Source organism: Pristis pectinata, chromosome 28 (assembly GCF_009764475.1).
Source record: "Pristis pectinata isolate sPriPec2 chromosome 28, sPriPec2.1.pri, whole genome shotgun sequence".
Classification (NCBI taxonomy): domain Eukaryota; kingdom Metazoa; phylum Chordata; class Chondrichthyes; order Rhinopristiformes; family Pristidae; genus Pristis; species Pristis pectinata.
Genome location: NC_067432.1, coordinates 9,337,357 through 9,353,079, shown reverse-complemented (window position 1 = coordinate 9,353,079; position 15,723 = coordinate 9,337,357). Strand labels below are relative to the sequence as shown.

At 37.9% G+C, this 15,723-nt stretch overlaps 1 protein-coding gene across 1 annotated transcript in view; it reads right to left on the bottom strand.

The window, feature by feature from the left end:
• Positions 1-15,723, bottom strand: part of wdr93 (WD repeat domain 93) — a 43,077-nt gene that overhangs the window by 12,680 nt on the left and 14,674 nt on the right. Inside the window, exons 6-10 of the mRNA XM_052040267.1 lie at positions 15,442-15,545; positions 5,150-5,231; positions 2,624-2,804; positions 1,533-1,603; positions 146-235 (exon numbers count right to left, since the gene is read on the bottom strand). Of these exons, the coding sequence (XP_051896227.1) occupies positions 146-235; positions 1,533-1,603; positions 2,624-2,804; positions 5,150-5,231; positions 15,442-15,545 (528 nt within the window). The remainder of the gene's footprint in view (positions 1-145; positions 236-1,532; positions 1,604-2,623; positions 2,805-5,149; positions 5,232-15,441; positions 15,546-15,723) is intronic.

The following is a 15,723-nucleotide window of genomic DNA, read 5'->3' as shown; positions in this document are numbered from 1 at the left end:
CTCTTACTTAGTAACTCAGTGGACAATAATATTCAAATGAAGCATTTTTTGCACACATTTTATCTGGATATCAGGACATCCTATTTTATTTGTAGATCCCATCAATGGTTCTCCCCTTTCCATTGTAATGGAATGGTGTACACACCCATCTTTTCTTTTGATCCTGGTACTTTCAGTATGTAATGAAATAGAACATGGCTGCCGCTCCACCACACACACAAGTCATTGGGTAGACCTAGAAGGAAAATTCAGGAGATCAATTCATCAAGACTGCAAAAATATGGACATCAATTTTCTTGGATTTCTAAGCTCATCCTATAAAGTTAAAATGACTTAGAATAAAAATCCTTTTCTCTTTAAAAACAGACTCCACTTGGACTTTCTGGTTTTACCTTTGTCCTCATGGTTTTTAAACCAAACTTAGGTGTTGCCTCATCACTACCTTACAATTATGTCCCATATCCTTGGTCTCCTTCACCACAGAATTTGTCCATTCACAGTAATTCTCTGACAGAACTTGTCTTCTTTGTAAAGTGCTCAGCCAAAATTTTTTTGAAAACTTCCAATATGATAATCAATGCATCAGTTTTGGTGAGCTGACATTTTCAAGGGTGTTTTTGATACAATTTACTTTGTCATGGATTTGCAGTAAGGGTGACTGGATGTTTCCATGACTTCACACTGGCCAATTATCCTTCGGACCTCAATTGACAAATGCATCCAGGCAAATCCTAACTGCAAGGGACCGGTCTGAAACAAACTTTGGAAACTTAATCAATGCCTATAGGGAGTGGACCCACAGCATAACACTGTGCCAGATTCTCTGCAAACTGATAATGAATAAATGATCACACACAAACCATAGGAGAGCAAATGGAGTGTTTGGAAAAATTTGTGTAATAGCCAAGTCCTTTCAAAGCTAGGGATTGTGGACTGATCTTAGTTTGCCCTTCATGACTCTACTGACATTAAACAGTTGAGATGGGAAGTGCTTTATTCTTTGTACTAATATTCCTCACATTGAGGACTACAGAATACAAACAAAAACAATCTTAAAAAATAGCCTTCTCCCCTCTGTTTGTTAGGTGAAATGTCAGAACATTGCACCTTAATATAAAATGATCAAGTGGTGAAATACAGGTTGATTTCCAGGCCATTGTGCTCCCAATTTCAGGTGCAAAGTTTGGAGGTTCTTAGTAGATGCTAGACTAAAGAGACATGCAAGGTGAAGGTGGGATACTGAGTTCCCAATCTCAGGTGAATTGTGAAGGCAAGGGACCAGGTGGAGGTCAGAAACTCTTTTTTTACTGGGAGTGTTGAAGAAGAATATAATCTGGGCTATTGTCATACATCTCCTTGTGAACGGAAGAAAATAACACTGCTGAGACCAAGGGAAGACATTATTAAGACATGTCTTCAGATACACTTTGTGTGGACTTAGAGAAAAGGGAGACAAATAAAGGGAATCTTACCCTTTGGTTAAGGGGGGGGGGGGGTTTAAGACATCAAGAAAGGAATAGGGAACACCTTACCAGCTTGAGTTTTCTGCTCCAGACCCACTGGAAGTAGCCGTCCAAGGTTGAGAAAATGAAATGTTGGTTGACTGAAATATTTGAAAAATCATTTATTCTGTTGTACTTCATTTTGTAATAAAATAATTAATCAAGATGTGTATCTACTATGGTACAAATACAACAATTGCTTAAATAGAGTCAAAGTCATACAGCTTGGAAACAGACCCTTTGGCCCAACTCGTCCATGCCAACTGTGTTGTCCAGGAAGCTAGTCCCATCTGCCCCCGTTTGGCCCATAGCCCTCTAAACCTCCATGTACTTAATGAGATGGCTTTTAAATGTTGCAACCACTATTTCTGATAGCTCATTCCAAATACGCACTACATTTTCCATGAAGAAGCTGCCCCTGATGTCCCTTTTAGATCTCCTGCCTCTGATCTTAAACCTATGCTCTGTTATTTTAGCTACCCCTCCCTGGGAAAAAGACGACGTGCTTTCACCCTGTCGATGCCCCTCATGATCAAAGATCATGATTAATGACCAAAGATGTGTTCAGAAATTCCATCTAATTATTTGCTGAATGTATTAAAAGTTTATCTTAGCACATATTTCCTATTGTAGTTGTTCTCTAGTGTTACATTGTTACTACAGACCAATGCACATGATGTAAAGTTTAATTAGATAAACAGCTAATCAACATTGCATGTCTCTGGGAAGTAGGACGAAACTAGGGGAAATCCACGCACTCACAGGGAGAATGTGCAAAGTCCACACAGACAGCACCAGAGGTCAGGATTGAACCCAGGTCACAGGAGCTGCAAGGCAGCAACTCTACCAGCTGCACCACCATCCCATCCCATCCTGTGGTCATTATTGCATTGTTGTCTGTAAGAGCTTGCTGCATACAAATTGTCTGCAATGTTTAAATTATCTGCCACGTTACCTACATCTCAAAGGTAGTTACACTACAAGTAGTACTTCATTAGCCATAAGTACTTCACAAAATCCCAAAAGGGATGAAAGTAGTGCAGAATAAAAATAAGTCTTTTAATTCTGCTACTTTGGGATGTCAACATGTTAAAGTGAAAACACCAATGATAAAAAAAAACCTTTGCTTTTCTTCACTCTCTTCTGTGGTGTCTTTAGATAGATAGGTCTCATACATTTCTTCAAATATTTTCTTTTCTTCATTCCATTGTTGTGTAGTAATAACATGGTTTTGGCCTGTACCAATAATGTTTCCATCATCAAGCTTCAGAATAGCATCAAACGGATTTTTCCACAGGCAATCTATATAAAAGTCAAAATATTGATTTCAAATTAATGTAGATTAATGTGTATTTAATGATGAGGTCTCAGAGGATAGGAGTACATTTATTTAGCCATTTTCTTGGGACTGGAAAGTATGAGTTGGTGTTTCTTGATATTATATGTTTCCTACTCCCATTGGGGATCTGCAGTAACCACCTTCACACCCTTCTGGTACATAATTTATTTTCCACATGACACTAAAATTGTGTGACAAAGGAAAGGAATGCAAGAGGAATGAAGAACCTTCTGCCCTTCAACTGATCATAGACGATATATTTTCTCATAGTCACCCATTCTTTGGTTTTATTTTATCTTATAACCTCTTCATTTGTATTACTCCTCTGTTCTGGAGGAAGATCATGACTAAAACTGCTAACCCTCTCTATCTCTCAACAAATGCTTGTCTGATCAGCCTTTTCCAATGTTTTCTGATTTTTCTTCAGATTTACAACACCTATTGATTTTTGCTTAAGATATAGTATTTGTTTGATGATGGGTGAAACTTCACTGAATAAATAGAACAACAGGAGGTACGGAGAAGTCTGCAGAGTCAAAGGCATCCAACATATACATTTTCATTGGTCTTGTAAGCTGCCACAGTCAGAATTTAGCACATAGTAAATACGGGAAACAGAAAGGTTATAGGTCCCCATTTGAGGGCTGCTGCATAAAAGAGTCATAACAGACGCCTTGCATTTAGCTGTGCAGGGGCATTTCAGTTCCAACATTATGGCATGAATATAAGTATTTTAAATTCATTTCTCATTTACAATTCATGCATATGGGTGGAAGAATAAGGACAAACAACACAAAATAAAATATATTGTTCTAAAAGAGGTAGAGGAACAGAGGGACCTGTGCACAAATATGCACAGATTACTGAACGTGGCAGAATAGGTTGAAAAAGCAGTCAATAAGGCATGTGCAATTCAGGGCTTTCTCAATAGAGGCATTGAGTATAAAAGTAGGGAAGTTATGGTGAACTTTTATTAGACATTTGGTCCTGTCTCAATTGGAGTAGTATCTTCAATTCCCTTCATTATAGGAAGGATGTGATAGCATTGGAGAGGGTGCAGTAATGATTTATGAGAATGGTCTCTGGGATATCAGATTACAGTTACTTGGATAGATTAGAAAGGTTGGGATTGTTTTCTTTGGAGGAGAAGGTTGAGAGAAGATTTGACTGAAGTAAATAAAATGATGAGGGGTCTGGACAGAATAAATAGCAGGTTCCCTTTGGTGGAGGAGCTGAGTACGAAAGGTTACAGGTATAACATAAGGAGGAAGAGAATTAAGAGGAACATGAGAAGAAACGTTTTTACAGAATATGTGCTTGGAATCTGGAATGCTCTGCTGATGTGGAGGCAGATTCTACTGCATACTTCAAGAAGAAATTGGACAAATATACTTAATGAAGAAAAATTTGCAAGGCTACAGAGAAAGGGCCAGTGTGTGCAACTATATATTACCTGTGTTGTAGCCATTCAATAAATGACACCAAACATACCTCTTGGGGGGAGGTGGTATGGGCGCTTGGGATTCATATTTTAAAGATAATATTTTTGCAGCAAATGAAAATTGAAAAGTGAAAAGAATATAAAGTTACTTTCAAAATAGAATTTCTAATTAACTGCAAGGACTAATGATTCACAAAGTATTGACCAACCACAGTGACCTAGATTTCTGCCGACACCATCCAAATTGCCTAGAAAACAGTGCAGAATTTGTCCCATGGAAGTAAGTGGGAAATCCAAGGTAATAATATTATCAGACAATATATTTTGTGCATATTCTAAAACACATTCAATAAAAAATTCATGGATATGTAACACATTACTAAATGTATATGTATGACATCTCTTTCACATGCACTGTTTTAAGTCAATTTGCATCCTGCTGCAGGTGCTAGCCCTCAGTAGGATACTAGTGTGACTTTACCTCACCCAACTCACCATTTTTCAGAAGCAAATCCAGAACTGAGAGCTGGTTTAAAAGTGGAGGATATTACCACCTCTCCTTGCCTTATATTTGTATATGTGGACTGTTGTCAGGAAGATCTTCCCATTGCTAACTCAGTAAAATTTTTGCTGAAACCAACTCTTTCAACACAAGCATAAAAATAAGTCAGTCATTCTAACTAAGTTACATGTGACTTTTATCAAAGGAGAAATCAGGCAAGCATTTTTAATTGACACACATTGTGTTGGATAAGCAATTAATTATAAATCCCATTAAGTATTCCTGACTATAAAGACATTTTGATTACGAACTCTGATAATAAACAGCTGTAAGTATGAATTTGCGGAAATAATTTTGAAATGTACCTGTGATCTGCTTGGGTCTTACTTTCAACACCAGAACTGGAGGTGTCAATTTAATATCTTGTGGATTTGGTGGATTCATTTGCTAAAATGAAATAATTTTTTCATTTAAAAATTTATTTAAAATGTATTTATTTTATTTTATAACTGCTATTTTAACATGTAATTCTAGATAGATTAATCAGACCAAGTAAATTATTTATAATAAAACTGCTAATTTGTGAATGCCCATTATATTCCAGAAGTTAGTCTGTATAGAATACCAACAGATCGCAAATGAACTGCATCAAAAGAAGTAGACCATTACTGAGACAACTTAAAGAGGCTGTCAAGATAATAATGTGCCAACTAGTTGGTAATCTATGAAAGACTTGAGCCTCAACAGATTTCAGGAAAATATCCTTTAAAAGTGTGCCTGTGATTTGGCATTAATGGGAGAATTCAGGAAAGTAGGAAGCTACCATGACTGATGGCTGATCCTCTACATCTTGCAAGTTCTAACTCTCATGCTCCATTACACTGCTTTACTATATTATCCTCTGAACAGACCATCTTGAGAAAAAAACAGCAAGGAAGAAATTATAAAATATAAAGGGAGGATTTCCATTTAGCATAGTTTATGTGGATCTATTTGAATCTTCAATACTGTGAACTTCTTGCACCTTAAGTTGCAAGGTGCAAAATCAACAAATCTGGAATGCTTACACTACATTTTAATGTGAAGCAGATTTTGATTTGGTAAAGGACTTAGATTATATATATAAAATCAAAATAATGAGCAATGTGTATTCAGCTGACAAAGCAATCTAACATCTCGAATCAGCAACATTTGTAGCAACAAATAGAAGTATGTTAGAAATGAAAAGTTTTTAATCCTTTCCTCCCACCTAAACCTGATAAAAATCAAACAATTTAATCCAATTTCAGTTACAGAAGCATTTTTTAATGCAGTCAGTGACTACCTACAGCAGAATATTGCTTTAGGGGAGTGTAATATATTTCTCACTTGCTGAATCTGGGACCTATTTGCTGGTTACATTGATGTTAAAATTAAAGCATCTTTCTTCTGAAAGAGTAGCTTTCCCATGCCTGGGAAAGTAGGAACAAAAGAGTTGCCATTAAATGCCCTTGTTCATGACTCAGGTTGTCCAAATCAATTTACAGTCACTTAAATAGTTTTTGAAATTAAAAACAGAAAATTCTGAAAATACTAAGAAGACCAGTCAGCATCTATGGAAAGAGAAAAACAGAGGGACTTTTTATCAGGAATTCTTGTCAACCTGAAACGTTAACTGTTTCTCTCCCTACAGAGAAACCAGGAACTACTACCTGACTTGCTGAATGTTTCCAACCATTTCTGTTTGAATTTAAGATTCCCATTATCTGCAGCGTTTATTGTTTATGAATAGTTTTTGAAATGTTCTTACAATTGTATATGAAGTAAAAATTTATAGTGGAAGCAGCACAGTGAAAATTCCAATTCATTTAACTTGCAAATGATTCTGCCATGAAATTATTCATTAAAAAAAAGGGTTACGAATTGTTATAAGGACTAAAGGGCACGTTAAAGCAGCCCTCTGCTGAGAAAAATGCCAGTTTGGTTTGTAAGTTCCCTAGAGCATTATTGTATTACATGCAAAGCTCAAAGTGTCATGCACAATAGGACTGGCCATGCACATCAAACCTCAGAAACCTTTCAACTGTGAGCTTCTGGCATGGAAGAGGAGAATTGGTGGACAATACCAGTTGGACACTAGATGGGGTGGAGGGAAGAAGTGGGAGAGGATTGGGAAGAAGAGTCATGGTGAGGAGATGTTAGTCAGAGAGGACAGTCTGATATAAGGAAGATAGAAATGAATATCAATTAGAGTCATTCTTGGGAGAAGATCAGGGTGGATCAGTGATTCAACTGAAGAGAAGATCAGGGAGTCAGGCAGTTGATGGAAGTGAAGGCAAGCTGCAAACTGGGCATCAGTGCTGGGACATCAATTATTTACAACCTATTTTTTTGACTTGGATAATGGGACTAAGTGAAATGCAGCCAAATTTGCTACGAAGAGAGGTGCATTAGCAAGCTGTAAGGAGGACATAGCCTACAAAGAGATATGATTGGGTTAATTGAGTGGGCGAAAAGTTGACAGATGGAGTATAATGTGAAGACTGTGAAGTTTGGAAGGAAGGATAAATAAAAAAAAAGTATTATTTAAATGCATTTAGAGTATCAAATATTGTGGTTTAAAATAATCTGGTTTCCTAGTACAGGAAACACAAAAAGTTAGCATACAAGTACAGCAAGTGATTTGAAAGCTAATGGAATATTGGCCTTCATTGCAAGGGGTATGAAGTATAAAAGTAGGGAAGATGTGATGCAATTTGGCAGGGCACTCATGAGACCATAATCGGAGTACTTTGTAAAATTTTAGTCTCCATTTAAGGAAGGATACACTTGCATTGGAAACATTGCATGGAAGGTTCACGATTAATTCCTGGAATGAAAGGTATGAAGAGAGGCTGAGCAGGTTGGGCTTATATTCACTGACATTTTGAAGAATGAGAGATACCTTTATTGAAATATGTAAGATTTCCAGAAGCATTGACATGCAGATGCTGAGAAGAAGTTTCCTCTAATAAGGAATCTAGAACAAGGAGACACAGTTTCAGACTAAGAGGTCACCCACTTATGCCAGAGATGTGGAGGGATTTCTTCTCTTGAATCCCTGAAATCCTCTACCACTGAAAGATGTGGTGCCAGGGTCAAAGTGGAGATTGACAGAGATTTGAACTACAACAGAGTCGAGAGGAATAGAGAGAGACAGTTAAAGTAGTGTTGTAACCTAGGTTGGATCAGCCATGATCTTATTAAATAATGGAGTGCAGCCGAAGGACCAATTAGCTTATTCTTATTCTCACTCTTGTTTCTTATGGTCTTAGTATGAAAAATGGTCAAAGGCCAAATTTAAAGCCAAAATATACAAGTGAATGAATTAACAACACAAATAGTCCTATATGGGTATGAATTGGGCTTTGATATGTGTATGCGTAAACAAATAATGCAAGATTTGCCATTAATATATATTCCTTTAAGGCACAAAGAGACAGCATAAAAAATGGCCCAACCATGGAATATAGGAGAAATTAGTCAGTATTAAATCAAAAGAATTTTTTTATAGTTGCCAGAAAATACATAACAAGCCTGAGGATCAGGAACATTTTAGATTTTAGCAAAGAATGACAAAGAAACTGATAAAAATAACATAGATTAATTAGGAAAGTAAACTAGTGAGGGCATTGCTGGGTCTCTCGCAGGCAGAAATGGGAGGATTTGTAATAACAGAGAAAAAGGAAATGACAGAGGAATTAAGCCAGTAGCTTGCATCTGTCTTTATGGACAAAGAGACAAAAACTCCCAGAAATACTGGAGTACCAAGAAATCAGCATCAATAAAAAACAATTCATAGAGAAGTTAATGAGCCTGAAAATTGATAAACCCCTAGGACCTGATGGTCTACATTTTGGAAGTGGTGGCGAGGCAAGTAATGGATGCTCTGAACATCATCTTCCAAAATTCTGTAAATTCTGGAATAGTTCTTGCAGATTGGAGGGTATCAAATCTAATTCCATTCCACAATTTAAGAGGGAGAGTGAAAGTAAGGAATTACATTCTTGTTAGCATGATATTGGTAGTTGAGAAATGCTGGAATGCATAATAAAAGATGAGATATACAGATACTTAGAAAATAATAATACGATTAAGCAGTGTCAACTTGGATTTGTGAAATGGAAATCACGTTTGACTGATCTATTGGAATTTTTTGAAGAAAGATCTAGTAGTGTTAATGGAGGGAACCAGTGAATGTGTAATATTTGGAGCTTCAGAAAGATTTTGCAAATGAACCACACAGGAGATTGACGAATGAGGTTAGAGCTTCTGGAGAATAAGAGCTGAGCAGAAAACAAAGAGCTGGAATAAATGGGTCCTTCTCATGTTAGCAGGCAGTCCTTAGTAGGGCATCATAGGGATCAGTGTGAGGATGCCAACTATTCACGATCTATATTGACAGTTGACGGAGGGAACAAAATTTAACATTTCCAAGCTTGCTGATGACATGGACCTAAGTGGGAACGTGAATAGTAATGAGAGTGCAAGGAGGCTTCAACAGGATATATATAAGCTAAGTGAGTGGTTAACATCATGGCAGATGGAGTGCAATGTGGAAAAATGTTACGCAACCCACTTTGGCAGAACAAAACAGAAATACTGAATACTTTTTAAATGGTAAGAAATCCGGAAATGTTTATTTTCAAAGAAACCTGGGTATCTCTGTACACAAGTCACTGAAAACTAATGTTGCAGGTGCAATAGACAATTAAGGAGATTAATGGTATGTTGGCCTTTATTGCAAAAGGATTTGGGTACAAGAATAAAGATGTCTTCAACAATTATATAGGTCTTGGTGAGACCACATATGAATACTGCACACAGTGTTAGTCTTCCTTCCTAAGGAGAGATATGCTTGGTATAGAGGGAGTGCAGCACTGATTCACCAGACTGGTTTCTGGAAAGGTGAATCTGTCATATGAAGAGAAATTGAATGGGCTAGACATTTATTAGAGTTTGGTAAAAAGAGAGGTGACCTCATTGAGACATACACAATACTAAGCGGGCCCAACAGGGTAGATACAGGTAAGGTGTTTCTTTGACTAAGAGTCATTTTCAAAATAAGGGGTAGGCCATTTAGCACTGAAATGGCAATGAAGTTCATCACTCAGAGAGTGGTGAGTTTTTGGAGTTCTCTACACTGTGGAGGGCTTTGGAGGATCTGTCATTGACTGTAATTAAAACAGATTGATAGATTTATGGATATGAGAAATCAAGGGATATGGAAATTGGAAAATGATAGTAAGATAGATGATCAGGTATGATGTGACAGAATGGCAGAGCAGGCTCAAGGGCTGACTGGCCTACCCCTACTCCTAATTTGTAAGTGCTTATGTTCTCTCTTGATATGTTTTGGAGCCACATCCAGTACTGTACATGCTAACTGATGGAGTATAGTATTCCTGACATCAAAAATGCCAAATTGTATTTATTACAACAGGCCACTTTTTGGCGTACTGCTTCTGACCCTGAAATTATGATGTTAGAAATTTAATAGTCCATGAATTTTAAACAGGTTTAAAATTTGCTGCTTTAAAAAACAAGTTGAAGCAGCAGGAACAAGGCTTTCTGACACAGGATTATGCTAGTATCCTGTGGCATAATTTGAAAGGTTTTGATACTATATTTTATTTGATAAGAAGTTCTATTTAATAATGTTCTGTATAACTAATAATTATCAAAAATAATTTTCTCCTCATTTTGAAATTCTGTGAATAATTTCTTTGCTGTGAACTGTCATTACTACCAGGACAATTACTTGAGCTGTTGGTTACCATTGTTCCACATTAATTGGCAGAGTGGGAGCCGAGATAATAAAAAAATAAGCAAGACACATCTTGACATTCCAATTAAATGTTCTAAGACCCATACATCAGGAGAACAATCTTAACATGCGTGCAGTCATGTACAATAATCAACTGACACTTCACAAACTCATTAAAATTACACTGATTGCCCTCCCACCATTAGGACACTGATCTGAATAAAGATATTTTCTGAAACATTAACGTCTTACTCTTTCAGTAATGTTGATTAACTTTCTGTGTAGTTCCAGCTCTATTACTTCCAATATTTTGGCTATATCTTTCTAATAATTGCTTTCTACATTTATCTCACATTATACAAAATTAGTCCTGGCAAGGCAGACTAAGAGTTCTTCGAGTACTGAATTGCTCTACTATTCTAGCAAAGTTTCCTGAAAGACACACAAAGTACAGATAACATGGTTCAAAGTTGATTGCTTAGTGCTCTACAATTTTGGAGCTTTGGTCAACCGTGAAATGACCTTTATCCCCACCCAGTGATTTACTGCGAAGGCATTTTTGTATCATGTTTTGTTCACCACTCCACTAGTCGACTCCTTACTACTCGACATGCATGTTTAACTTTTGCCATCCTTCTAAACCATCCTCATCTATGACTCTTCACCCAATGCCTTCTCTTCCACGTAGTTCAGCACCCTCAACATAGCTGGACACTTTGCCTGACAATTTGCCTGTTCACCCCATACATAAATCCTTATCTTCATTTTAAAAATCTTTCCATTTCTCATTCCCTTCCTTTCTGAATGATCCATTCCAGTCTTCTGTCTCAACTCCACCTTCCATTCTTAAAACATTGGGTTATGTTCTTGATGCTTGTTCCATCCTTAAATGCTGTTGCTTGACCATTACATCTTACATTTTTATGACCATCTCCCAAATGAAATCTTGCCTCAACTTAACATGTCCCTTCGATCTATTTCTGGTCTTTCCTTCTGTTGGTATTCCTCCACTTTCAATTAGGCATCCTATACTTTTCAGGCATGCTCACTGAGATGTTTGTTCTACATGACAGAAGCTATACAAATACAACTCGTACACTTGGCCAATGGAAAAGACAGACACGTATCTCCTTTTCAACTTTCCTTCCTACTAAGGAAGGGTAGCTGCTGGACTGAACATTTCTACAATGACATGACTGAGATTGGGAATTTGTCAATTTGAAGGATCAGACATGTGATATCCACTTTGATACTGGACAACTGCACAACTTTAATCACAGATATAGTTTTTCTTGAAAACAATAAAATCTAAGTAAGGTTTCTGAGGTGGAAATAGAAAATGCAAAGTTAAAGCCAACATCTAGCAGACTAAAAAAAGGAACAGCATTTTTAAAGTACTTATCAAATTCCTAGGATGACCAAGGTCTTTTGCAATTAATTATTTCTTAAGCTTAGCTATGGTTGTTTTATGATCAATCTGGGCACAGCAAGATCCCTTCATTAGCAAAGAGTGGTGGTGGTGGTGGTCAGTTCAGAGATAAATGTTAGTTCCCTGCTCTTCGTCAAATAATATCCAGTGATCTTTAGCTGCCATTAAAGAGGAAAGATGAGGTTGAAGTTTAATCCTTCTCCTAAAAGACAGTACCTCCAACAACAGAATATCCATAACTATTAAACTGTTTTAACAACCTACATTTTCATGGACTTGTGGAAGCACAGAAGACAATTTGGCTCACCATTCCTTTGCTATACTTCTCCAATTAATCTCATCCCCTTCACTTGCAAATACTGTTGAGATAGTAAACCAATTCACATTTGATGTTACTAGTAAATCTGTTTCCATTAGCTTTCAGGCACTATGTTCCAGATCACAACAACTTTGTGTAAAGATATTATTGCCTTATGTCACCTATTTTTGATTTGCCAATACCTCTGTGTCCCTGGATTCCAACCCTCAGGCATTGGCAGTAATATCTTATTGCTTATTCCATTAAAAACATTCCAAATCTTGAAATCTCAATCATATCATTTTCTCTCTTTGGAGAATAATCCAAGCTCTCTAGTTTCTCCATATGTCACTCACCTCTGGCCCCAATCCGGTACATCTCTTAGGTTTCTCCTTAGGGTCTTGGGGTTGCAGATGACTTCCACTCCGGTTCCACGGAGTAGAAGATATCAGTTCTTTTAACATGGGATGCCACTGCACACCAGCTAGCACATGGTCTTAACAGCTTGAGGTTTTGGCACAAAGGCAAAGAGGTCCAAAATGGCTGGAGATCGTGCTCTGCTGGCCAACATCGCATGTATACACACAATCGTGTCCACACCCTCTTCCTCCACCCCTCCTCACCTCCCACCTAGCCTGAACACTTCCCTGCTTTTGTTCTCCCCAATATCACCATCTCAGGCACCCTATTTCTGCCTCCACCTCACCACACCCCCCCCTCCACAGTCTCCATCCTCATTTGGTTCTCTCCTCCCTCATCATACTGCTCCCCCACCTTTCATTCACCCTACTTCTCTCCTAGCCCCTTCCCTCTTTCATTCCCTTTCTATTTCCCTGCACTCTCCACACACACCCACTCTGACCTCCCTAAACTTTTTAGCTGCTGGTTCCTCACTATCTCCTAGAGTGAGGTTGCACCCAGGTGCCACAACTTGCCTCCTTCAGGACTGCCCTCTAATTGTGCCAATCTTTTCTTCTGCAACCCCCAATTCCCCTTAGCCCCAAACTCCTGAACCTCTCCCGAAAACTTTGGGACAATCTTTAGCCACCCACTGAGTACTGGCTGATATTAGCAGATTGTGGTTTCCCAGTACTCTGTGGATTGCCTGGTCAATCTGAGAATGTGAGTTCTTGGTTGATGGAGGCAGATTTCTCCTGCAGAAGTCAGAGCATCTCACTCAGTCACCATCATCATTCAGTATGTACAATGACCCTAAACTTCTTCTATCTCCTCATCAATGCACAGACTTACTTCCTGTTTCCATTTACCTTGCAAAATTCTTCCAACACACCTTGGCATCATTTCTAAAGGGTGATGCCTAAAACCGGAAACAGCATGCTTTCTGCTCTTGTCCTCAATGGACTTTGAATAGTATCATCATAGGAGAACACACTGGCCTTTGAGTTAGAAGACCATGGTACAAGTCCCATTATGGAGGTTTAAGCACAAAACCTAGGCCAACATTTCAGCACTGCACCAAGTGTTACAGCATCAGAATTGCCTTCTTTTCGATAAGGCATTAAACTGAAACCCCAACTGAACATAAAAAATATTATGATCTTATTTTGAAGAATCACAACTGTTTCTCTCTTTGGCCCAGTGAGTATTTATCCCTCAGTTGATATCACTGAAAGATTACCTGGTAACTATTAAACAGATAAGTGTGGGATCTTCCTGTATCCACATTGATTGCATTGTTTCCAACATTACAAGTCACTACAATGTAAAAAGAACTTAATTAGCTACCAAGTATATTGGGAAGCCTCAAACTCTTAAATCCCACATAATTGCAAGAACATTTTTTTCTGAAATGAATACCATAGTGCAACCATTAAGCTATAGAAGGCCATTATACTAAGTCACATAGACTGGAAGTTTTCGCACAGGAATATTTAGGCTAATTTAAACTAGCAGCAATTAAGATATAGAAGTAAATCTTTTTAATAATGTAGAGAAACTGAGAAATCTCAAAGTGAGATACAGAGTTCTTTAACAGTGGATGTTGAGGTGGTAAAGCAAATGTAATATTGGGGTTTACACTGAACTAGAACTCATGAAAAATTGCTACTTCAGCACAGGGCAGTAAATCAGTAAGTTTCAACAGATTCAGAAGAGGAGGGAAAAAGAACACACAAAATCATGAGATGACAAAGCAAATTGCACATAAGAGGTGTTTTGTACATTTAGCTCACATTAGAGGTTATTTCCAGGTCAGTTACCAAGCATCAGTAAATTCGCCCGGCCATTTCTGGGTGCAATGCAAGGTAGCACATCTGATGTTTTCTCAGCATCAAAAGCATAGCTAAAGACCTCATCCCAATGCATTGGGCCTACTTCTATGTTTACTGACAGAAAATGGATATCAAAATCATGACCTATGCCCTGCATTTATTACACACAGAGAAAAGGATTAAACTCTGCAATAAGTTAGCAAGGAGACAAATGAGTTACCGGGCCCACATTGCTCCATCAATGTATTGCTCTCTGCCACTGTCAGCCTCTAGTTTTTTTCGCCAACCTATTTTAATAGCATTGCATTATGGAGTGTCCCATAAGTTATAACAGCCGTTTAACATAATTCACTGCACATATGCATGTTGCAATCTTGACCTGCAGGGCATGGGACTCAACCTGTGTAGGGTATCACAGAGGAAGTGGGGGAAGGGCACATACAGACACACTATAGACGCATGTCCCCCTGTTTTTTCCATCGTGGCAGCTTTTTCTGCAGCTGCTCCAAAGCTGCCGTGGGGAGAAATTCTTTCAGGCTCTGGCACCTTTATCAGTCTTCACAGCAGGATGGACTCACCAGCTGCAATCCCTGCAAGTATCTGCCATCAGGAATTATGCAGGGTAAGTTTTCACACATGAATCAAGATGGAAGTAACGTTAACCATTTTTTTAACCACAATTTTTAGCAATTTCCTACATTTACAGGTCATCCAATCAGTGACTAGTGTTACACACAGCATCTTTTTAACTCACCAAAAAAGGGTGAACTCTAAATGCTAGCATGTCTTTTGTTTATGAATATTAATTAGCATGTTACATAATCCCAGCATTTATATGACATTTTGTTTAAGCTTCCATTAATGAGCACCCTAAAGGGTAAACTACAGTATGCTTTAGTCATCTTATTACTTACCTCAGTTTGCTCACTAAGTTCCACTAGCTTTAGAAACTGGTCTAGCTCTTGAATCCAACTGTCTTTCATCAGTCGATACACCTCTAGCCAAGACTCACCTTTAGCTAAATAAGGAATAATAAGGAAAAAAACAAATGGAGAAATAAGTCAGAAGCTAATAAAGCAAAATCACATACGACAGTGCAAACCAAACAATACATTGTCAGAGGTGCAGTTTTCCAGATGATATGCTGAACCCAGGTCCTAACCTTTTCTTAATGGATGTCAATGGACTCACAGTAT